The 25,045-nt window shown below is 35.7% G+C and overlaps 2 protein-coding genes across 13 annotated transcripts; one reads left to right on the top strand and one right to left on the bottom strand.

Annotated features, from left to right (window-relative positions):
* The first annotated feature begins 3,346 nt into the window (after nt 1–3,346).
* On the top strand, nt 3,347–20,417 carry LOC110114764 (quinolinate synthase, chloroplastic). Of its 12 annotated transcripts, none has more exons than XM_028694167.1 (5): nt 3,349–4,131; nt 11,287–11,325; nt 11,452–11,543; nt 13,748–13,839; nt 20,197–20,417. In XM_028694167.1, exons 1-3 carry the CDS (start codon nt 3,412–3,414, stop codon nt 11,473–11,475), a joined length of 783 nt encoding a protein of 260 aa, XP_028550000.1. In that variant the 5' UTR covers nt 3,349–3,411; the 3' UTR covers nt 11,476–11,543; nt 13,748–13,839; nt 20,197–20,417. The 12 variants fall into 12 exon arrangements, with proteins under 12 accessions (XP_020703408.1, XP_028550000.1, XP_028550001.1 ...); XM_028694168.1 differs by lacking the exon at nt 20,197–20,417 and adding an exon at nt 14,123–14,381; XM_028694165.1 differs by lacking the exons at nt 13,748–13,839; nt 20,197–20,417 and adding exons at nt 12,551–12,642; nt 12,743–13,722.
* LOC110114767 (cytochrome b5) lies at nt 14,241–19,512 on the bottom strand. The gene is made up of 3 exons (XM_020847752.2): nt 19,247–19,512; nt 14,869–14,935; nt 14,241–14,659 (listed from the first exon to the last, which is right to left on the bottom strand). Exons 1-3 carry the CDS (start codon nt 19,343–19,345, stop codon nt 14,409–14,411), a joined length of 417 nt encoding a protein of 138 aa, XP_020703411.1. The 5' UTR covers nt 19,346–19,512; the 3' UTR covers nt 14,241–14,408.
* Nucleotides 20,418–25,045: the final 4,628 nt, after the last annotated feature.

Raw genomic sequence — 25,045 nt, 5'->3', positions numbered from 1 at the left:
AAGCTAAATAAATTTTTATGCTAAAAATTGCTTTATAAAATATTAAGAAAGTTGTCCCAAAGAAAAGCTTAGAAAGCCATTACAAGCATTCAGTTTTCATAATGAAAGCATGGATTTTGCATGCAAAAACAAAAAGCTTGCTTTAGTTGCAATTAGAATTAAGGCTTCGATTTTTAAAGCAGTTTTTTAGTATAAAAATTTAAATTTTTGTACTAAAATATTATTTTAAGCTACAAAAATTATTTTAAGCAATAAAAAAGTCAAATCTTGTAGAGTCTGGAGTTTTGAACACAAGGAAAAAAGCAATTAGTATTTTTCTTTCTATTCAATCTAAAGCAAAATTTCTGAGGGCCCCTATTGCCTCAAGCCACTCCAAGCAAAAACGTTGACAGTTTTGGCTGAAAAAGAAAGCTTTTGTGCTATATTTCAGACCACATGTATACGGTGGCTATAATTTTCTAGTTTGGTTGGCGGTTCCTTTGATTTTATTTGGCTTTTGAAGGCGACACTCAACTAAAAAGAAAGAGATTTATATCTATAAAATTGACAAATAATGCTGCACTTTCTAAGGATTTTTATATTTAACGGAATTATATCCCCATCAATTATTTTAAGTTTCATTTGAGATGATTTTTTTTTTAAATATTTTTTAAAATAGTTTTTTATACAAATTTTTTTTTTGAATAAAAATTTTTGCGCTAAAAAATGATTTAAAAAAACAGTAAAAAAATCGTCCCAAACGAAGCTTCAAAGAAAATATAATTTTACAAAAATTGCATAAAGTTGACTTGTTTGTTTTCTTGAAAAAATCTTATACAAATTTTAAAATATCTGAATGTCTAAAGTTTCGTTTGAGACGACTTTCTTGTTGTTTTTTAAGACAATATTTTAGTTACAAAAAAAAAAAAAAAAAGAAAAATCATCCCAAATGAAATTTAAATTTCTATTCTATAAGTTTAGACAATAATAACGTTAATAACAACATCAAATTTTTATCTCATTACATAAGATCAGCCGCTACATGAAGAATAATTAATTTAGTAGATTTCATATAGTAGGATAAAAATTTGATTTGATTGTTATTATTGTTATTCAAACTTACATAATAGAGATTTAATGATTTAGATGCATTTAAAATTTGTGTAAAATTTTTTCTTCATGTCATAATGATGTATTTAATAACAAAGCCAATGAACAAATATCAAGGCTAAAGTGTCATTACTCCGAAAAAAAATAATAATAATAAATAAAGCACACCATCCACTTACAATTTTTTTTCATGGCAAAAATGGGGAAAAATTATTAGGTGAGGAGTGCACATTATCCGTGCAAGCACTGGGTACCCAGCGGTACCGAGTACGGGTACCGCTAAGTACTCAATACTTGTGCGGACGGTTCTACCCGTCCGCACTCCGCACCAAATAATCTCTCCAAAATGGGAACAATTATTAGGTCAGGTGACCTGACTTAGCTCTACGTTCGAACGCCAATAATATGTCGCCACGTGCTCTTACTCTTTACCGCGCGGCCCGACGATCTGACCCGGGTTTGCTATGTTCACATATTGCTCGGTATTAATTGTTATTGCTTGGTATTACTCGGTATTGCTTGGCAATAACGAGAAATACCGCTCTGTCAAGACCAATACCGAGAAATACCAAGCAATACCGAGCAATACCGAGAAAAACTCAGTATTGCTCGGTATTTCTAGGTATTGCTCGATATTGATCTTCACAGAATGATATTTCTCGTTATTGCCGAGCAAAATCGAGTAATACCTAGCAATACCGAGTAATACCTAGCAATACCGAGTAATACCTAGCAATACGCGAACATGGTAATCCCGGCTTCGTTCCGGGTCGGGTTGTCGGGCCGCGCGGTAAATAGTGAGAACATGTGGCACTAATTTACTGACGTCCGAATGTAGAGCTACGTTAGGTGACCGGATCAGGGGCCATGAATCTCCATATTATGAGTTAATATTTTTAAAATGAAGGCGGCGCAATTAGCCTTGTCAGTAGCTAATCATTCATGTTATTTAATGCGTCTTTTATCTTAAAAGTTTCTCAAAATTTCATAAAGATTTCTATTTTTTTCACAGCAGAGAATGACAGAACACACTTCCAAGCATCCAGCAGGCCATAAATAAAGCAAAAGGTAATATTCAATTAATATCTCTTCATAAGCACTTATCTTATAAGCTGATTATGTAAGCACTGATGTCATTAAAATGTGTACGGAAGATTATGATTGCTTCTTTGGAATCCAATTTAAGCATATCGTGACGAGAGTGAGAATATATTTGGAACCACATTAGTGTATTTTTTGCTTTTAAAAAATATTATGTTGCTCCACTTGATAATTAAGAAATCAAAATTGATAAGTTGGTACATAAATAAAGAGAGAAAATAATAATAATAATAATAATAATAATTTCATATAATTTTATATTAAATTAAATTTCCCTGCAAATATTTATCAAAATATTTTTAAAATAGTACTGATTGAATTCTAATAATAATAATATTTAAAACTAGCACATAAAAGATTCTTTAAAAGACTTGGACAAGATTGTCCAATAAACAATTTCATCGGAGAAATTCTCCTGATCAATTTGAGGACACCAATGTAGGGCTCCCTTTGTTGTCATGTTGAAATTCATTCTCCAAAGTTAAACCACAATCTCATAGATATTTTTCATTTAACTCATCATTCTTATGCTGTTGGAGGCGGCAGTGGTGGTTCAGGTCGTCGTCGGCGGTGGCAGCTACAACAATCAGTGGTTGATGGTCGACTACGACATAGATGGTGGTTGGCAATGATAGTGACAGTTTAATAGTTGTAGAGGTGATTGCAGGTTCTGATGTTGGGTGGTGGCGGTGGTGGCGACCAACGATTACGATGACAACTGATGACTAAAGGTGGGCAGTTTTTGCAGCGGGTGAGAACAATGACAATGAATTTATGATTTATTTGAAACTCGCTCAAGTATGAGAAACTTCAAAAACTCCAAAAAAGAATTAGAGGGTGAATTTCAAATGAATTAAATTTTATCAAGCAAATTGAGAAGTTAACCAAAATAAACAAGTGTTATATTCAAAATTGTTAAAAAATATTTTAAATTTACTTTTTGTTTTCAAACAAAATTCTACATTTAATTAACTCTTCATTCATAGTACCTCAACCGAATAGCACCTTAAGCCGAAATCAAAATTTTCGAATTCAAACTCCAACTAATTCGAATTGGGTTCGACAGTTCGACAGCGACCTGTTCTTTAACAATAATTTTGCCCGTCAGGCCCCTCCATCATCGCTTTTGTCTCCCAAAATCCAATCTATTTATACGCTTCACGACCCGCCATTTCAGTTCTCCTTTCCTCTGCAAGTCTCACCCTCTCTGCTTCAGCCGTCATGAATTGTTTCACTCTAGCTACTGAGCTTATTCTCAATCCTAACCCTAACCATAAGCATGCCCCTTCTCGGTCCCGCAGACTCCGTCGTCGCTGCTCATACCATTTCGTCCTCCGTTGCTCCGCTGCTCCTCTCGTCTCCGGCTCCGCAGCTATCGCCGTCGCGGCCATCGCGACCGTCACTGAATCGGACTTGGAATCTGCAGCTGACGCTTGTAATCTCCGTCTTCGCCGTCTTTCCGACGAGTTTAAGTCCCTTCCCGAGCCCATCGACCGTGTTAAGCGTCTCCTCTTCTACGCAGATGATCTCCCACCTTTTCCCGACGCTGACCGCATACCCTCCAACCGCGTCACGGGATGTACGGCTCAGGTCTGGCTCTCCGCTCGGCTCGACGCCCTCGGCCGGATGCGCTTTGCGGCTGATAGTGACTCCGAGATCACTCGTGGCTTCTGTGCCTGCCTTATTTCTGTCGTCGACGGAGCGCGTCCGGAGGACGTGCTCGCGATGCACGCTGAAGATCTCGCAGATCTCAATGTCGTTGGAGTGGCCGGCCGTACCCACTCGAGGGTTAATACCTGGCATAATGTGCTGATTAGCATGCAGAGAAGTGCCCGTGCGCTCATCGCCGAGGGAGAAGGAAAGCCGATGGTTGATTCTTTTCCATCTCTAGTAATTGGAGGTGATGGTATTCGCGCAAATGGGCGTTACGCGGATGCCCAGGTGAGTCTTTCTGGACAATCCATGGGGACATAGGGATTAGGATATCAAATTGCTGGGATTAGGTTTTTGTGTTCTGCTTATCCGCCCAATTCCCCCTATGTTAAGGATTTCTGGAACAATTGATTTTTGTTCCAGGCCGTTTGGGAGTTTTTAAAAAAGTAGGGAGATTTAGTTTCTGCAACAAAGCAATTGATGTATATTTTGTAATAAAGGAAAGGTTGATTGATGGTAGCTGATTCCTAGATAAAAATTGTAAGATGAAATGTGATTGTATTTTTAGCAAAAGTTATGTCTCCTGTACATCTTCAAACATTATAATATGAAAGATTACTCGATTGAATATTGTGTAAGGGGAACTGAATATTGTGGAAGGGGAGCTTTGGGTTTAGTAAAAACTTGATTTGTATCCATGTCAATTAACTTCTGATGTTAAGTGATGTTATTTTAATTTAGGAGTTCTTTGGCTGCAAGTAATTAGAATATAGGTGTATTTCAAATGTTGTGTAAATTAGATACAGTGCATTTTAATTTCTTTGGATTGTTTGGATGACTGTAAGAGAAAGCACAAAAAATTTATTCTTGGTTGGATGTAAGGAATCAATTCTAGCACATTGACATTGAACTCAGATGTTGTATGGCAGGATTGCTAGGGTGGGTGATTCGAAACTAACAAGAATTGCACGGGAATATTTAAAAGAATTACGATGCTTGCTACTTTAAGAATAATGTTTCGTAAGACGAGATTAAAGAGCTCTCAATCGTCAAGTTTATTATGGCAAGCAATTACAAGACTAGAAGTTTGGAACAACTGAAGATAGATCTGAAATTATCACAGTAAAAACAAATATGTTGTAATACAATCCCACAGTTAATATTTAGAGAGTTCACTATGAGTTACCATGCTCACTCACACTCAAAATATGGCTTAGCGGAGAAAGGTCTTCAGCACACCCAACAATGCCACGAGGACGGTCGCAACACCAATGGTCTTAATCCACATAAAAGTTGACGGTGGTGGAGAGGTAGCCACGGACGGAGAAGGAGTAGATCTCCCAACGAGATGCCAAGGCGTCTTAGGCTTTTGAAGATCAATCGTATGTGCTAAGCAGTAGAGGATGCGCTTGACGTATCTTTCCACCGTCTCGTCGTACTCCCAATCGGGGTCCTAGAAAGGAGAGAGAAGAATGTCAATCTCCTCACGATCGTTGTAAGCGAAACCGCGATCAACCTTGGGATCGGCCATACATCATTGACATGAGATGGCGAGGGAGAGCCCAAGGGAGTAGGCAAAGAGAGCAAGGGGTGAAGGAGAGAGGTGGCGGCTTGAATAGAAAGGAGGGAGAGGGGCGGCGGCTTCAAGGGGAAGAGGGCTAGGGTTTGGAATCCGATTCCAATAAGTCTCCCAATAAATCTGAAATAAATTTCATACTTAATTAGATTTGGAGGGAATCAAATTAAGATTTGAATTCAAATTCAATTTGGGTAGAATTGGAAACAAACAAAGTGAGAGCCCATTAATGGGGCTGGCAGGTTCAAGAGAGAGGAGGTGGGGGTTTTATTTTCAAAACCTGAAATTAATTTTAGGATTTGAATGAAATTGGGTGTAGAATAATTCGAAATTTGATTTCAAATTAATCTTGCAATTAATGCCTTAAGTAAGCATTAAGTACTTAAGGCATTAATTGGAGAGGCCCTAGTAGGCCGGTGGCATGGAGAGAGAGGGAGGAAATTTGGGGAGGTGTTTAGGAGGTTTCCAAGCAAGGATTATGATTTAGGAAAGTTAATATTGAATCAAATCTATTTTGAATTTAGATTGATGTCATGACTAACTTTCCTATTTCGGAATTCTAAAAATGGAAAGAATTCGAAATTCGATATTTGAATTTCAAATGAATTCGAATTTTCCCTCTAATGCATAGCTTAATTAGGAAATCATTATGATGATTGAAATCATCATAATGAAGGGCAATTATGAGGGAAGGGGGTGGCGGCAAGGAGGGAAAGGGGCGGGTTGGGGTTTTGGTTGGTGGTGGGATTTTGAATGATGGAGCTAGGGGATGATGTGGGTGGAGGGGATGAGCCATCGGTGGTGGGAAATTTGGACGTGGCCGGCGATGGGTTTGAGAAAGGGAAAGGGAGATGAAGAAGAAAACAATTAGGATAAAATTAAACTAACCACGAGTCGCGGACTCTTCCAACGACTGGTGGGCCTTGCAATTGCTCACTTTGAGCTCTCTCCCTTCTCTCTAGCTCTCATGCAAGAAGAAGAATAAACAAGTAAAATTTCATTAAACATTCATCATCCAATACATAAGAGGATGACCATATATATAAACCTCACAATGACAAAAAAAAAAAAAGAAGACAAGAATGCCCCTTGGGCTACAATAGTGACCAACTACCCATAAGGGCAAAAATGGAAAACTAAAAAAATAAAAATGACTAATACATAAAATGCATCAAAAGTAAAGACTCTCCATCATGGCCATCGATCTCCTGTGTCGCCTCTGATAGACGCGTCGAAACCTCGTATCGATGTCCCCATCAGTGGGTCTCAAGTGTGGTCACAGGTGTGGGGTGCCTAGTTGGGTGGTAAGCCGCGGGTAGGTCGTAGATGGGGATGGGGTTGCAAAAGCAAATCTCAGTTGGTTGCAATGGGGTTGCGTTGTGAAGGTGGGGTTGACGAGGACAACATAGCGGGGTCATAGACTCTGATCTTTTCAGGTCCCAGCAGAGGCAAGGTCACAATGGGTCACTCCCAAGCTGAATGGTGATCTACTTCATTAGTGGAGTATACTGAATTCACCCAATTTGGGTGAATTTCATAATACACTGAAAATAAACTGGAGGTATTCTAAATTTCTCAAAATATTACTTTGTATGGATTTTACTTTCAACTAGATACCTGAGATCTTAAAATTTCTATATTTGTTTTTCCGTACACCCATAATACACCAAACCAGTCAATTCATACTATTTTTATTCCACTACGGGAAAACACGCGATTACCGTCGGAATTTCCGGCGGATATTTTTGTGCCGGCATTGACGGCGCAGGTTCCGGCGGAATGATGCGACGTAAAGTTTACGGCGTAATTTCCGGCGGAACTGACGCCGGAAAGTTACCGGCGTCCATTGCCGTGGCCGGAAAAGACGATACAACGAAATGTATCGAGCGTACTTACCGGCGAATATGATCCGTCGGAAACTACCGTCGCCAGTCCGGCGGATATTCCGCCGTTAATTACCGGCGCAACAATTGCGTCGTAAACCAAGCTTGGAATTTCGATGACGCAACTCCGACGCCTTATCCGCCGTTAATTATCGTCGCATGATACGACGGTAATTACCGGCGCATAAGGCGCCGGAATTCTCCCATTTTTCACGTCGGTAAACAAAACGTTTAATGCGCCGGTAGTGCGTCGGAAACTACGCCGGAACTGTTTCCGGCGCAACATATGCGTCGGAAAAAAATTATCGACGCACCCGAAACCGGCGGAGAGCTTTGCGCCGGAACTTGCGCCGGAAACTAACGTTTCCGTCGGAGTTTACATTAGTTCCGGCGGATTCTGTCCGCCGGTAATAACAGGTTTTCCTGTAGTGTTCCCTTCCGATTAGCATCTTTATTTTACATAAAAGTGTTGTTTGCTTGCAAATAAAATGGTTGTAAAATATTTCTTGCACATGTACTTTATCTTTTATTGTATTGAATTGATAGTAAAATAAAAATTAGATGCCTTTGAAGTATCTACAAACCCTAATTTGCCTTGCAAAGAAAATTCGAACAAAACTATAACTTTTTTATTTCCCTTTTTTGCATGCATTGCCTTCTTTCATCTTGATGCATGTAATAAGAAAAATATTTTACACCCATTTAAATAACCCTAAACCTCCACCTCATCTGATTTTACCTTCACATCAACCTCCATCTTCCTTACCATCCTATTTGACTAAACAATCTGGAAAACACACAAGAAAATACATTGAAATTCTCTCCACGAAGTTCCGTCTGAAACTATTGTTGGCAACCTCTTCAAGGCACTTTATTTTGAAACTTATTGCAAACCACTTAAATCATGATAAATTCCCTAAATCCTTGATTGCAATTACACGTCTTCAATTTGGGGTGTTTGACTAGTTTCCAAAAGCAGGTTCTACATTTGAAAAACTCCCTCCAAAGACATGTATGAATGGCCTCCCTTGCACATGAAAATATATGAAGATTACATGGATCTAACATAAAAATTATAAACTACAATTTTTTTATTTTTGATGGTGGGCATTTGTGATTAATCTATTGATTGAACTTTTTGCTTCCTTGCATCACTGATAGTGATCGGGGAGGAGGTTATGATGGTGAGATGGGTTAGTGCAGTAGTTGAGGTGGAGAGGAGGTAGAGATAGAGGCTGGTGATAGACGAGGAAGAGATTTGGAAGTTATGTCGGTTTTCTCAAGGAAGAGGTTCATGGTGGTTGGATTAGGCAGGTGTGACTTTGATAGTTGTGGAGGTTGTCGATCTTAGCTAATTTTTTTCGGCATCCTATCATAGAAAAAGGAAATAGATTTATTGTATTTGTTTTGCATCTAACTAGGTAGCTTCGTAAAAAACAAAATAAACTACATTTACATAATATTTTATATTTGAAATATGTGTATCTGAAATGCATTCACCCAATTAGTGAAGGGGTTTTTTACTTTCGTGTACTTGGAATGTAACATGAAGTAAATACATGCAAAATAAATGTTCTGAATTTGGCTCCATTTACTTGAGATTTTACTAATATTTGTGATGGAAATATGACAAAGTAATTTTACTAACTTTACTTCAAACCAAACTTTAAAAAAAAAAAAAACTAAATTTACTTGCAAATACTTTACATTAATTTCACTCAACAAATCAATCTCTAACTTATTTTAAATTGCATTTGCTTTATAACAAATAAAAAAAACCTCTAAGTATGACTGATTTTTTTTTTCTTCACTTTTTTTTTCTGTACTAGTGTGAAAAAGAAATATTTTTTTCCTTCAAAATTCAGATAAGATTTTTCAGGAATTGGTGCAAGCCTTCTTTTCAAATTTAAAATGTTTGAATTGTTTTGAATGTTATATTGCTCTGCAAAGTTGATGATGGAGCATATGGATGCCCTGATGAAATATAAACAGATGGGCCATCGATTGTGATTGGATGATATTGCCCTTCTCCTCTAAAAGGATTCAAATAAACTGAAAAAAATAGAAAAAGAAAAAGGGTGGATGGGTGAAAATGGGTGGGAATATTTTCTTTTGTCTGGTTAAAATAATTATAATCTTATGGAACCCTTTTTTTACATTAAGAGGCCTTTGACGTGCAATATATATATTCGATTATTGATGTTAGCACACATTTCACACTTGCTTATAAGCCTACAAGATAAATGCTTTTTGTGTAATAATTGTAGTGGAAGTTAACTCAAAAGAATGATTGTAATCTCATAGACGAGGGCTATTAATGAGGCTCTTCGGTCGTAATTGGAAAATCTTAGGTTAGCCATAAGAGATAACGGGAATTTGGCATGATTGTACTCCTATTTCTATCTAGGGCTATATTTCACCACCAATCTAATATTGTTTGGCTAGTATGGAAATTGGCTAAATGTGGCTACTTTAATTAATTTTGCCATGCTCCAAATTGTGTGGCATGACATGCTATGTGTAATCTTTTTTTATTTTTGAAATGACATTGCTATTCAGCAGAAATGTGTTTTCTACTGCTCTATAGTTTAAAGCATGCAATAAATTGTGCTTATTTCTAACTTTTTTTAACTCCATTATACTATTTTTTCTTTTTCAATAAAGCTGCATGTTGTAACTAATGAATAACGAACCAGACGGTTGAATTCTCCTTGAGGACTGTTGATGGTTGAAAAAAGCCTTGAAAGTAATCAGGTTGCACACATTCTTTAGCGAAGCCTTGAAAGTATGGGAAGATATACTAAGGTTTCTTTTTAGTCTCTTGTTTGATATTGCGTGATTAATCAAGTCCCAAGGAAAAGATGAATTAATCAATCCATAGAGTAAAGTTAATGTCAACAGCTTGCCAAGGTCTACCTTATAGAGAAATTGTATTTCCATCAGTAAATTGTGGTGTTATGTGAGTAAGGGTAGAGTTTATGTATGGAATTGTTGCCTATTCATTTTTATCTTCTTACCTTAAATAAAATATAAGAATGAGGCAAACGTCTGAAGAAAATAGCTATTACTAAACAAGTTGACATTCCATTTCAAAATAGTTGATGTATGCCAAATATAGGAAAGATTGTCACGAGCACAAGTATTACTGAGCAAATACTTCACAATCAACATATTATTCTTTACGTTGGCGGATGCTTTTGTGTCTAAACAATGGTCGTCATTTGGCATTCCACAAACACTTTTAGCTAGTTATATATAAAATGTCGCATGTAAAGGACCATGAAGGTGAACATGCCATGTCATAAACTTTTATGAGCCAGACTTCGTAGTAATTATGAAAAAACATTGTATAAAGTGGAGGTAACTATGAGTGCAATACTCTAAGAAACAAATTGAAAAGAAGGATTAATAAGGTTTATCCCAAATAATTTGGTGTACAGAATTAAAAATCCACTTGCTCTGTGATTTGACCAATGGTTGGTTAAAAAGAGTATGCAACTTGATGCCAGAGATTGGATGTCATTAGACCGAGAAATTATTCTGTGCGGAGTCCAGACGGTAAAGAACCATCCGGATGTGAGTATACACTGAGTATAATTTTGTACATAATTTGATTTTTTTTATACATAATGTGTGCAAAAACTATGTACACTCACATCCGGACAGTTCTTTACCATCCGGACTCCGCACGGAATAATTTCTCCAGTAGACCAAAGTATTAGGGTTAACTCGTGTAAAAAAAAATTCATGCTATACCAGATCATGCTGTCTCTGAGAAGGTATCGTGAACTCCAAAATATTTTTTCATGTATACATTCCCGTGCTCATTAACAATTTACATGATCGTTATTTTTTGTGTCCTTACATTTTCTTATGTTGCTATTTCTGTTCCTAGTTTTACTATTCTAACAGTAAAGAAAATCTATAATAAAACAAACAAGTTAATCTCGTACATTATTTTATATATTTCATTTCTATGTCTAGGTCCAGTTAGCTAGTGGTGTCATTGTTCTTGCTTTCCAGGTTAGTACTGTCTTGTGCTTCTTGTATGTTTGGTGGTCTGAATTTCTACAAAATTGAACTGGAATGCTTGAATCATCTTGTTTTACTCGTTTCTTCTAAGCTTGTACTAATTATCATGCTTTGTAGCCTGGGAGTTTATATATGAGGTGAGCGACAACAACTAGTTCCCTAGCAGATGCTGCAGCAAGTCTACCGTACATGTAATTACTTGAGATACGGTACGGTAGCTACTCTGTATGTTGTTTATAATTTTCTTCCATTGCAAAAGTTGATGCGGAAAGATATGTTTTTAATTTTTAGCTGTCATGAATATTTTAGTTTTCCTACTTTGGCAAAGTTATTTTAATCTAGTTCTTAATCATCAATTTTTAAGTCACTATTAACAATGTATTAGCAATTCATTAGTTGCTTTTTAGGAACCTTTATTTTCATCTTTAAGAGAATTCTGAGGTTCTAATAAACTTTTTGACATTTTTTTAACCAGATGTGAAGATCTTTCTTTTTTCGTTGTTTTGAGATTTGGATCTTATATCAAGCATAAGACCATAATAGTTTCTGGGCGAGAATCCCCTTTTTCAAGAATTAATTTTGCTTATTTCATTTCTTTTTGTTATATATTCTACTCATTTCTATGGGCTCCAAACATTTCGTGCACCGGTCTCTCCACGCCATCTCTTCTTGTTGTTGACGGTGAGAATTTTAACGAGTTTAGGTTCACGGGTAAATTTTCAGAAGACAGATAGGATTTGAGATAAGACACTACCCAGAGATTTCACCCTCAATTTGCTAGAACTTTATAATATGAGTTCTGATTTTTTATAGGCGCAAGCCTCTATAGTTAATTGCCCTTCATGATAGCGAGAAAGAACTTTCGATTAAGGCTAGTTGTTAAATAGTTTACAAACCTTTTTTTTTTTTTTGATGAAAAGGAGAGAGATACACAAGTAGAGCAACATGATTTTATTTACATTGGACATTTGAATCAAATGGAGGATCGCTTGATGAGAATAATTCAAGGAATTCTCAAGCAGATGTCAAGAACTGCTTTGCGAGTTGAAACTGTTATAGAAGAAGGATATTTTGGTTCTCTTATTTGTATGCAAAAATCATCTTTCAATTAAATATCAATGTGCCAAGATTATCCACTAACTGACAATTGGCGAGACTTACCTTTCCAAAGAAATTATTGACGAGACTCATTTATCCATCATCTTATGAATCAAAGACCTCAGCCATTAAAGGCCTTCTCTGTGAAGATTGCAAAAGTGCAAGCTCCATCAAAGTTCAAGATCTCCAACTTGAATTCATTGGACGGAGGTAGAATCTCGTCGACCATGTCGCTTATTTTGAGTCAATTATTTCTCTCCTTTATATCAATGAGGTGCTCAAGTGTGGTTTGTTTTTTACTACTTTCAAGGAGGCACCATTGAGATGGTTATCATGTCTTCCATTGAAGAGCATTACCTCACACTCAGTGATCAAAGAAACTATTTATGACTCAATTTGTTGGCGCCCCAAGAAACTAATGAATAAATAAATCTCAAGCTCTTTTATTATGATGGAGGAGCAAGGTGAATCATTAAGAAACTTTACTGTTCAATTTTAGATCGAGATGTTGGAAGTGAAAGACTTTGAATTAGCAATGGTTCAAGCTCTCTTTGAATTTATGCTTAGTTTACAACAGCTGAGAATATTGGTCGAGTTATTGGAACCCAATAACAATTATATCAATGTGGAGGAGGACCAAGGGCGGATCCTCATATGAGCCAGGGTGGGCATTTTGAAATTTTGCCACCTCTAAAAAATATTTTTTGCTCTAAGATCCGCCTGCCCCTTTTCCATCCAAACTTCTGGCTTTGCATGGGCGGCACGCCGCACGCTAAGGTTTGTGATTTGCAGCTTCGCTCTTCGGCGTCTTCCGAGCCTTCAACGCCTTCGGCCATTCAACGTCTTCTTTTTTATATAATAAGTTTGTCCACCCTAAAAATTAAGGCTGCATCCGCCCCCGAGGAGGACCATAATTTACCTACTGCTCCAACATTTCAGCCATATGGCTTTTGGTCTAGTGATGAACTTATGACTATTTCTCCTAAACCAATCAGGCTGGATTATGAACACTTGGAAAGAATCGATCAAGATTCAAAAAGTCGTGCAATCAGTAATGTTTTCAGAATCACAATTATCCCATTGAGAGGCAATATCAGAATTAATGAATTAGATGCCACCAAACAAGAGAAGTTGATGCGACCTTGTCAATATACAACCTTCACTCCCCTTGTGAAGTTTCTCTTCTTGAAATTATGGAGGAATTGTTACTGTTGCCTCTGCTTTTTCTTCCAAATTCTAACCTTGGCATATGTTATGTTATTGATTATTATTATTATTATTATTATTTAATTTTGTCGAGTTATTTGGTGCTTAGCTGTGAGGATGGTTGGATCCATGCAACTACGTGGGTTTATTGTCTTGGACAAAGAAAGGTTTTGCGACGATCAGGGGAATATAGCCATTCTGGTAAGTCTGCGAGTTTGAACATAAATCTATAGGGAATTCATTTATGATAATTTTTTCATCAGAATACACTTTTGTATTATAATTTAGAAGTTATGAGTTTTTTTTTTTTTTTTTCAATGTCTCAGCAGAAAGGGACTAATGGGCTGTTTGGTTAAATATTTTTAACATATAAAGTAATTGAAATATATGTATTTAAAAATACAAATATTTATTTAGAAGAATTATTATTATTTTGTTATTAGGATACATTTCAAGCACTCTTATCTCAAATGCTACGTAACAGGAGATCGAGAACAATGAAATGAAATGCAAAAAACTCCTAATGCTTTTGCCAAAACATCCTTAAAACCAAAGCAGTTGAAGAAGAATACTGTAAAGAACGAAATGCATACAAAGATACCTTTGAAGAACCATAGAAGTTCCAATAGGAAGCTAAAAATGCAGTTTTCTAAGGGGAGTTCACATTGAAATATGAAATTGGAAACAAGCCTCATCAGGCAGGAATGAAAATGAAATCATAAGGTAATAAGACAGATTATCCTCTTAACAGATACAAATTCAATCTGATTCTAGGCTGTTTTTGTGTAGATCCTTACTATAACAGCCAATCCCAGTATTGCTAATGGAACCAAAAACTGGAGAATTTTGATTATGAAATCCGAGGTCTTGTCTTGATTGTAGTAAGGTTGCTTTGGAGGCGAATATTTGACCTTTGTTGGAATTGTGGACACATCAATCTCACCAACATAATATTCATCCATCATAGCCCTTGCAGTTGAGCTATGCCCAACATCCTCAAAATCATCAGTTGCATCCTTACCTGTAAGGCCAGGGAACCATGCCACATTTTAAGATGTCTGGATTGTTATAAATTTAGACTTCGTTTGAGACGATTTTTTTGATGCTTCTTAAAGCAGCTTTCTAGTAAAAAATTTATTTTTTTTAACTAAAAAGCTGCTTTACGAAGCATCCAGAAAGCCGTCCCAAACGAAGCTTTAATATTATATGCTCTTTCAAAATTTAACTTACCAGTTACTGCTAACAATACCTCATCTCCCCCCGGATGATCTTCCAGAAATTTAGCCACATTATAGACCTGAGAGGATGTGTCACAAAAGTTTGTGTGATGATTTTGGTGAAGAATGAAACCATGGAGCTTAACTGGTTTGAGCAAGGGATAAAAACATAATTCAAGGCAGAAAATTTGTCTGCAATTATGTTTTTTTGTTGAGGAAAGAATTAAAAACCTAAGGATCAAGGGAATATATCGTTGCTTAACAACAACATCAAGCTTTTATCCCACTACGTGGGAAACTTTATGTCATGATTATTCGACAAGTTTTTCGCTGGCTGTCAACTACCTAACACAACCCTTCACTTTTCTCATCTAAAGACTTGGGACTTGACAACGGCAGAAAAAACATCCTTTTTGATAAAGTATACAAAACTACAGGCGAATCACTTTATCATCCCTCATGACAAGAGGTTTATTATCAGCACAAATTCATGTTAGCGGTATCGAGCAGCGGTCTCGAGCGAAGAGATGACGTGACACATTCTGATTGGTCTCCAGACTGCATTCGGCATCCGCACAAAATAATTAATCCATGACAAGAGGTTTATTATCAACATAAATTCATGAAGGGTTTTCTAGGAGAGAGGATCACAAGTTATCGAATGATACTTTTTTTTCGGTTAATTGCTACTCTTTCTCCCTATTTTAGGATGAATAAATGCTTTAACAATTTTATGAGTGTGAGCTTGGTATAGCTGCTCTGGCTTTCAAAGTCAGATATAGGGATTTAATCAAGGAAATATGTACTGCAGAAACTAGCTATTTGTTTAGAAGGCAATAACAAATAATCTTCAATCTTAAAATTTCGTGGTATAATAACACGATCTTATCAGTGCACTTATCATGCTCAAGTTCCTGTCTTAGATTAAGGTGAAGTAGTCCTTTTACTGGGCAATTTCCCCATGTTTGGATAAATCTTGGACAGTTGACAAATGGTTTGGTGAACTCTAATGTGCAAACTTACATATCTTTGGTCGAATTGATAAGAATTATGGTTAAATATATTAGTGATAGAGATTATCAATGAAATATGGTGGGAAAAGTACAAGATGGAGCGATTTGGAGAGTACAAGAAAAGAAATTAGTGAAAACAATGGAAATACCTAAAGAACCAGTTGTTTTACACGGCTCTCTGACACTCTCAGAAGAAGAGAAGAGGTATCTTTCATCTTTCAATGTCTCTAATAAGTTTCATCATAGATTCGTGTCTTACATCCAATTGAATGTGCATTGAAAAGCATCATTAAGTGCATTGAAAGGAATCCACTAAGTTCTACGTCCAAAAAAAGAATATTTATGACATTAAAGAATAGTTATCCACTTCAATATGTTTTCTCGAACAGGAAAAGGTGGTTGATTTCCCATTAATACATATAAAGCATAAAATAGCAAAACTAGAATGGAAAGCTACAGACCAAATTGTTATGTTAAGATACCAATACATTCACATTAACGATCAGACATGAAAGCATTCAAACAAGGACCTACGCATTCACAAATAAGCAGGTAAGTTCGCAGTAAATATAATGAAACTTGCCACAAAAAACAAAGCCTGTGCATGGTTTTCCTAATCTTGTTTGAACAATGAACATTGCCAACTTGCCTTAAAAAACGAAGCCTCATCTATCTCTTAAATGAAGATTTATTTATAAAGAAAAAAAAGTGAATTAAATACAAACTATTAATTAAGAGGTCTGTTGGTTGGGAACCTGGGCTATCAATTAAGAGGTCTTTCGTTCGAGTCTTATTTATGTGATGTGTGCGTGAGTTTGCCTTAATTGACCTAAATGTCAAAAAAAAAAAAAAAAACATAAAAGCAACACAAGCTTCCTAAATTGAATTGCTTTATCTTGAATAGATTTCTCACATCTGTTAAGAAACAGGTGATGGTCAAGCCATGTATACTGTTTTTTTTTTTCCCTACCAAAAAAATCTAAGCACACAATAGCTTAAATGAAACACTTTATCAACGGCAACTTTGAAGTTTCATCAAGTTTAAATAACATTGTTCATGGCTAAAAACTTTGTGAAGTTAGCTAATACTCGAGGGATCTAAAGGTCAACATTTATCATCAAGCCCAGCCTAGTGAGTGCTACTGTGCTAGTCATAAAAAAACCTTTTTTCCTTTTAACATGATGAATCCAAATAAAGATCGTCCAACTTCTCTAACGTAGGTGTTTCTCCATGATGAATTTGCTATCTTGAAGATTGTCAGATAAGCATGACAACATTGAAGCAATATGATCAAGTGGGTTAGTGGGCTTGGGAAGGATTCATCTTAGGGATTATTATTATACGTTAGGAAAGTCTATACCATCATCAATTTTGAAGAAACATTCGGTCAGATTTACTATTCAATCCTAAAAACCTGTATCAAGTTTGCATAAGAAGCAAATACAAAAGAATATGTACCAGAAGCTCTGCAAGAAAATCTAGACCTTGCTAAAAAAATTATAATGAACTGATGATATCTTTGGCAGGCAGTAGCATAATAACTCTTATGATGATACTTTGAGCTGCTTTGAAGTATTTGGATTAGCCATCCCACGTTAGAGACATGCCTGATATTTGAATTGTGATATGCATATATCATAAGCAAAGCTCCACCTTCCCTCTATTGCATATCTTCTAGTGTGATGTCTATGTTTCTTATTTTTCAGCTTAATAAGAAGCCTTCCTGGTGTTCTCATTTTTTCCCCAACTGATAAAAAACTATTAAAATATGAAAGCACAACGCAAGGAACAATTATTACGTCCTCTGACTGGACGTAGAGCTACGTTCGGCCGCCAATAACATGTCGCCACGTGCTCTTACTCTTTACTGCGCGGTCCGATGACTTGACCCGGACCGGAACCCGGGATTGCTATGTTCGCGTATTGCTCGGTATTACTCAGTATTTGCTCGATATTGCTTGGCAATAACGAGAAATACCGCTCTGTGAAGACCAATACCGAGCAATACCGAGTTGTACCGAGTTTTTCTAAAAAACTCGGTACAACTCGGTATTTGCTCGGTATTTGCTCTCGGTATTGGCTATTGCCGAGCAAAATCGACCAATATCGAGCAATACCGAGCAAAATCGAGAAATACCAAGCCATCCTAGGTCTGTTCTAGATCAGGATGTCGGGGCGCGCGGTAAATAATGAGAACACGTGGCGCGATTCTACTGGCGGCCGAACGTAGAGCTACGTCATGTGATCAGACCAAATAAAAGTTCCAACGCAAGAGTAGAAAACCAGGAAAAACAATGGTGTATTTTCTTTTATTTTACCGAAATGACCTAAAAAAAGCATCTTGCCCATAAATCAAGTCATCAAAGGGCCCATCAGTTTAAGAATACTAGCGAAGGACCAGAGAAAAACAGATCCAAAAGTAAAAAGGAATCATTAGTCAAAGACGGAATCTAAGAATATCGTATCTTTAGTTATAGTAGGCTAGGGGGACCGTTTGGCTACAAGTAAGATTTAACTAAAGTAGGATTTACATAATCCAAGTTTAATAAATCTTGAGAGAGTTAAATATGAAAATTGTTAGACGTGACAACTGTTAAATCTTGTTAAAGCCTGCTACTTTTTCTGTATTTGTTTAAGATTTGTGACATGGAGAATTCTTTAAATCCCACAAATCTTATGAATGGGGGAATTTAACAAATCTAAGATTTAACCGATAATAAGGCTGAATATAGTTTTCAAAATCGTAGGATTTAATTCCCCAGAATTCTGCTCGGCAAGAATTAAGCTAAATCTTGCTTGAATCAAGCCAAAAATAGGATACCAAACAGCCTCTTAACAGGAATAAGAGAAAAACAGACCTAAAAAATACTTTATCTGCACGCTTCAACAGCAAGAACACCTAGGGCAATCAGATCACCCCACCCAGGGTTTTCCATCACTGCTTCTGTTCATTCTAGAGATTTCATTCGTCGAAGAACAAAAGGGTAATGGAATAGAGCTTTTAGCCAACAGATCGAAAAATCCATATAGCTTGCTTAGCTTGACAAACTACCCCAAATAGCTGGGATACTGTTAATGAGATGATGATGATGATGATGACTGAAATCCCAGTTGATCCACAAACCAAGAAGAAGACACACATGGAATGCATTTTCGAGTACTGTATATGAATTAAAATTTAGGGTAAATGAATTAAAATTTACTGAAAGGAGGATCGCTGCATGCCATCGCCTTAACGTCGAAACCCGATCGGCATCAAAATGCAAAACGCGCGAAGCAAAAACGTAATCTTAGCAAAAGAGCGAACTTCATGAAAGAGATTGATTAAGAAAATGATAAGTTGATCAGATCTGGGCCAAAGATGGAACGTCGAATACCTTGCCATTGATGATGAGCCAGCAATCCTCCCGGGAACTGTGTTTCGCAACCTCCGAAAGGGAGTAGTATACCTTCGCGTTCTCTTCTCCGCTGCCCATCTCTCTCGCCTTACTCGCCTCGATCTCCAAGTTCCCTAAAAAGGACAGGAAGTTGTGAGATAGAGGTAGAGAGCGGTGGGTCGAATCGCAGTGGGCGGAGTTCGGTAGGTAGGCAAACCACGGCGCGGCCCGCCTTTTATCTATGAAAATACTAAATAGTAGAATCAATACACACTTTTTCAGATTTTTTTTTTCTTGCGAAAATATAGTGTAGCCCACGCGAACAATTATTACTTACCCGACGGAAGAGGAGAGTCCGGAGGTCAAATTCCGTCAAAAAATGAGTTGTACCGAGTAAATATCGAGCAATATCAAATAATAATGAGGAATACTATCATTTGAAGACCTAATACCGAGTTATATCGAGCTAAATCGAGAAATACCGAGTTATACAAAATTTGTACCGAGTTTTTCCTCGGTACAACTTGGTATTTCTCGGTACAGCTCGGTATAACTCGGTATTGGTCTTCAAAGAGCGGTATTCCTCATTAATATCAAATAATACCTAGTTGTACCAAGCAAATACCGAGTTTTTTGGCGGAATTTTGCCTCCAACCGGACGTTCCTCTACGTCCTTACACCGGACGTAATAAAAGTTCAACCCACACAGGCCCCTCCCCACCGAAATTTTTTTTAACCCAGCGGACCAAAATTGAAAAGCCTGTGGGACTTCTCTTATTTTTATTCAATTATATTAAAATTTTTTAATGCTAACAAATAAATCTGTGAAAAATAATTATGTCCTGTTTGACTTCTATTTTTCGGGTCCCTTCATTACTTCTGTCCCTTCGTTCCTTCGATATGCCTGTATATTTTGCCAAGTTTGGACAATGATGAAGCTCCCATTGCAGGCCCCTTGGACGGTCTTCGGGCAACCAGAAATTTGTGACTGTTCTGAATTTTTGTTAGTTTATCTGAGTCCAGGCTGTTGGGCTTGGGAGCTTGTTTCTGTTTATTGGTTTTGGTTAATTCCTTTTTGTGCAGCTTGTATTTGCTGTGTATTTTTGAGCTTGTTTGAGCTATGGCTTTATTTGTTTGGCCAAATTTTGTTGTTCTTTTAATTTCATGATGTAATTTTGTTGCTAATATATGGCTAAGCCCAAATTTTCCAAAAAAAAAAAAATGTGTAAAAGAAATTATTTTTGCACACTTATATATATTTTTATAAGTTTATCACTTGTCACTCCTCCGAGAACTAAGGTTGATTCCGCCCCTGACTCACATAGGCTAGATTCAAAGACAAAACCCAACCAACAGATCAAAGAGAACTACGTCCCAAACTCATTTGATATAAGACCAATTTTTTATTATTAGCATAAATCAAATAAATAAATGATATTTTATTTAAATCGGTTTTAAATCAACCAAATTTGAAACCAAATCACCTAATCAAGATCGAATTTTCAACAACTTGTTACTTAGGCGACATATTCTATTATGCAGATTTGCTTTCCAAGTTTATTGATACTTTGCATTCATTAGTGTTTTATTTAATTAAATTCTTAATATAAAATTAACATATAATTAATAAAAAAGAGCAAATATATAATGCATTAGGAAGCAATCTAATTTTTAATAAATAATGTATTAAATTGTTAGGATTTTAAGTGTGCAAAATAGTAATCTTGAGACTCTTTCCTATATATACATTTTTTGCTCCTAAATTTTTAATCATTTGGTGTGATTTATGAGAATTGATAAATTTTATTTAAATAGATTTTTTTTTTTAAATATATATTTCTTTGAGGAGCATAATTTTATTCACTTTACTATCATAAAAAATTTAAGGGTAAATGAAATAAAATTTTATGCGGGCACTAGAAAAAAAAGATTTATGTAATCAATTCATAAATAATTGATGTTGTTGTTATTATTTTTATGAAAACAAATGATAAAATACTCTTAAATAAATTATATAAAAATGAGCTTTAAAATTATTATATTTGGTATGAAATTCGTATTATGCATTAAAAAATTATATCATAATAATCTTAGAATAAATTTAAAATCCATTCTAACATAATTTGTAGTAAAATATATTGCATAAATATTTAAGAAAATAACCAAGTCTGATTTCCAATGCAACCACAAATGACAAAAGGAAAACAAATAGTTGAACAGAGTTGTATGTTTCATTTGAAACAGAGTTTTTATTACTTTCTAAATAAGTATTTTAATAGTAAAAATTCTCAAACTATAAATTTTTTATTAAAAAGTCGCTTTAGAAGAAAGAAGACGAACTTTCCAAACAAAGTCTTATCTAATTCTCTAAGATGATTTTAAAACTTCATTTGAAATAGCTTTTTTATATCTTTCTAAAGTAATTTTTTAATTAAAAAAAAATTAATTGAAAACAAATAATCAAAAAACTACTTTTAGAATTATTAAAAAAAAAAAACTATCCCAAATAAAGCCTAAGTCATATATGTTTGTAAGAGCTTTATATGCATTATGATTAGGGCCATCAAAATTGGGTCATGGATCGGGTTCGAGTCGAACCTGAAACTATTCGGGTCAACCCGAACTCATTTTTTTTGCAAACGGGTCAATTTTTTGGACCCGAACCCAATCCGCTTCTAGTTCGGGTCAACTCGATCCGACCTGTAAGGCAGTGACACGACAACGGCTTCTGAAGTGATGCACAAGCGGGTGAGCGGCAATGCTGGTAGACTCGCAAGCGAGCGACAGCGCTACGCGAGTATGCGAAGCTGGCAGACGTGCAGGCGGGCGACTCGGGCAAGCTCGATTGGACAACCCATGCAGACTCACCGGTGGGCGACTCAAGCAGGCAACGCGAGCAAACGCACGAGCACGATACGCGGTCAGCCGTGGGATTCCCGACCCAATTTCTGGGTCAAACCGAACCCGACCCTATTTTTGAAACTGGTCGGTTTGTTGAATTCGAATATGGCATGTTTCACAAACGAGTTGACACTAATCTAAAATTTTCGGATCGTGACAAATATTGACACCCCTAATTATGATCCTCACTAACAGCTGCACTGTTCGTACAATTAATCACGAAGTTTGAAATAATTGATAACAATCACATCGTCTGAAATAAAAATGAGGTTTGAATCTTTCCATTTTTATTTCAATAGTCTAAAAATTTGTCAAACATTCTATGTTTATTTATGGCCTAAAATAAATAATGCTTTTGGGCACATTAGTCAAAACTGGATTGCCGATGTAGAAGAAAATTGAAAAAGAAAAAAAAATGCTTTTGATTATTATTATTAATGAAAAAAAATATATGCAAGAACATTATGATAAAAATAGTATTAAGATGAAATTTAAAAAATAAAATTTTAAATTAATATAATATTAAAAAAATATTACATTAATTTTAAAATTAGTCATATATTAGGATATATATATATATATATTAATTTCAAATCAATTTAACTAGGCCAAAGTACGATTGATCGTGCTTAATTTGAATATAAATAAACAGATAAATATATTTTTTTAGTCATTTAAATTTATTATTAGAATTCATTGTAGGCACAAAATTCATTTTTGTACATAATTGAAGCAAATAACTTACACAATGAAGAATACTAATTTAATTTCAATTATCGAGATTATAAAAATTGAGTGTCCACATTTAAATAATTAAAGTCCAATAACCAGGTTGAATTTTGGTAATCAAGCATCAATAGTTGAATTATAGAATTCATGTGATATAGACAACGATTGTTGGAAATTATAAAAAAAAAATATTCAGCTCTCTTATCTCTAGAATAGGCTATTCACATAAAAAAATTGAACTTTATTTATAACCTTATTGAGAAAAACATTTTGATAAATTTAATCATATTCAAAACACTCAATATTGATCCTCTTGATTCTAAATTATTTATCTAACATTTAAATGCTTTAATGACGTTGAAATTGGATGATCTTGATCTTGTTGGATTCATCTGGTCAAGTCATTCAATTTAATTCTAAAAAATAATGAAAATTTAGAAAATATTCGATCATTCAATTAATGTCAACTTTTTCATAAAAAATGTACTTCAAATGCTTGATTTGGTTCGCTTAGTCTTTCATCAAATTATTTGCCGCACCGATGGATTCATCTCATCTAGACATTTAGGTCAAGTATCAATTTGTTAAAAATTTAAATTAGAATTTGTATGATCTTGAATTTAATCTCAATTTTTTATTCAAATATTAAATCAAAATCCATGCTCATCAAATGAATCATTTGGAGCAAATTTTATTGCCTCAGGTTACCAGACGTAGAGATACATCAGGTAGCCTATAATATATCGCCATGTGCTCTTACTTTTTACCGCGCGGCCCGACGACCCAACTCGAAACAGACCCGGGAGTTTGCGTAGCTCGGTATTGCTAGATATTGGTCGATTTTACTCGACAAAAATGAAAAGTACTATTATGTGAAGACCAATACCGAGCAAAAACGAGCAATACCGAGTTCAATACCGAGCAATACCGAGCTCAATACCGAGCAATACCGAGTTCTTTGGCGATATATGTTCAATACTGAGCAATATTCGTTCCGTGTTGGGTCGTCGGGCCGCGCGGTAAAGAGTAAGAGCACGTGGCGATATACTATAGGCTACCTGATGTATCTCTACGTCAGGTAACCTGAGGCAATAAAATTTCCATTTGGAGATCTATCGATTATAAATATGAAATTCTACTTTCAAGAAGTTTATAATTCTTCAACTCAATATATATATATATATAACTCAAGCTTTTTAAACTCTGTCGAACCTAAACAACTAAAAGTTTTAAGCGTACATAAAAAATGAGACCATGAGAGGACTAGATAACCTGAAAACCTCCTATTTTATAAAATACAAGGTGAGAATTACAAGTCTTACTAATATTAGAAGTTTAGATATTTACAAAAATGATATGACAATATTATATACGAAATATGATAGAATAAATTCCTGATATTGGGACGACTTTCTTACTATTTATTAGTATCAAAGTTTAATTTTTATATTAAAAAACTGCTTCAAAAAATATTAAAAAATCCATCCCAAGCGAAGCCTAAGATTCAAGGGAGCTGCACATAGATTAATAAATAGAGCAATAATATGTGCTACTGCAGCTTGTAATCTAAAAATTATAATGCATCTGAGTATCTATATCTTCTAATAAAAGTTATTGGGCTTTTTATATAGAAATACTAGCCCTATAGTCGAAGGATTGGGCGTTAACCGTGGTGGCCCGCATTTGACTTCTCTAACTTCTAAGAGCATCTCCAACCGAACGCCAAACGAGCGTATGACATCATTCGATCGCTCCAGCTGAACACAAAATCTTCCGCCATTTACTCGCCGTTGAACAGTGCGACGCTAATATTAGCGTTGCACTGTTCACCCACGCTATTTTGCTTTCTCAATCGAAAAAACACGTGAAAAGATCATTACCTTCGCAAAAACACATAAAATGATGATTGGAGCAGCACCACAGCATTTTAAAATTTTACCGTGAAAAATGGAGTTCTCCGTTGGAGATGCCCTTAACTCTTTTATCTTTATTTGTGATTTACTCGCTCAACCTCATAAAAATAAATAAATAAATAAATAAAAACGGTGCACGGAATTTTGAGAGAGGTAAGTTTAATATATAGTAGAGGCGGTAGGAGGGAGTAGGTGACTCACCAGTTTACTTGCTTCTTTATACTGCCGCACCTATTAGTTTGGCTAGCCCATCAGT

This window comes from Dendrobium catenatum, unplaced genomic scaffold (assembly GCF_001605985.2).
Source record: "Dendrobium catenatum unplaced genomic scaffold, ASM160598v2 fragScaff_scaffold_412, whole genome shotgun sequence".
In the NCBI taxonomy this organism is placed as follows: domain Eukaryota; kingdom Viridiplantae; phylum Streptophyta; class Magnoliopsida; order Asparagales; family Orchidaceae; genus Dendrobium; species Dendrobium catenatum.
This window is presented reverse-complemented; position numbering and strand designations above follow the sequence as displayed.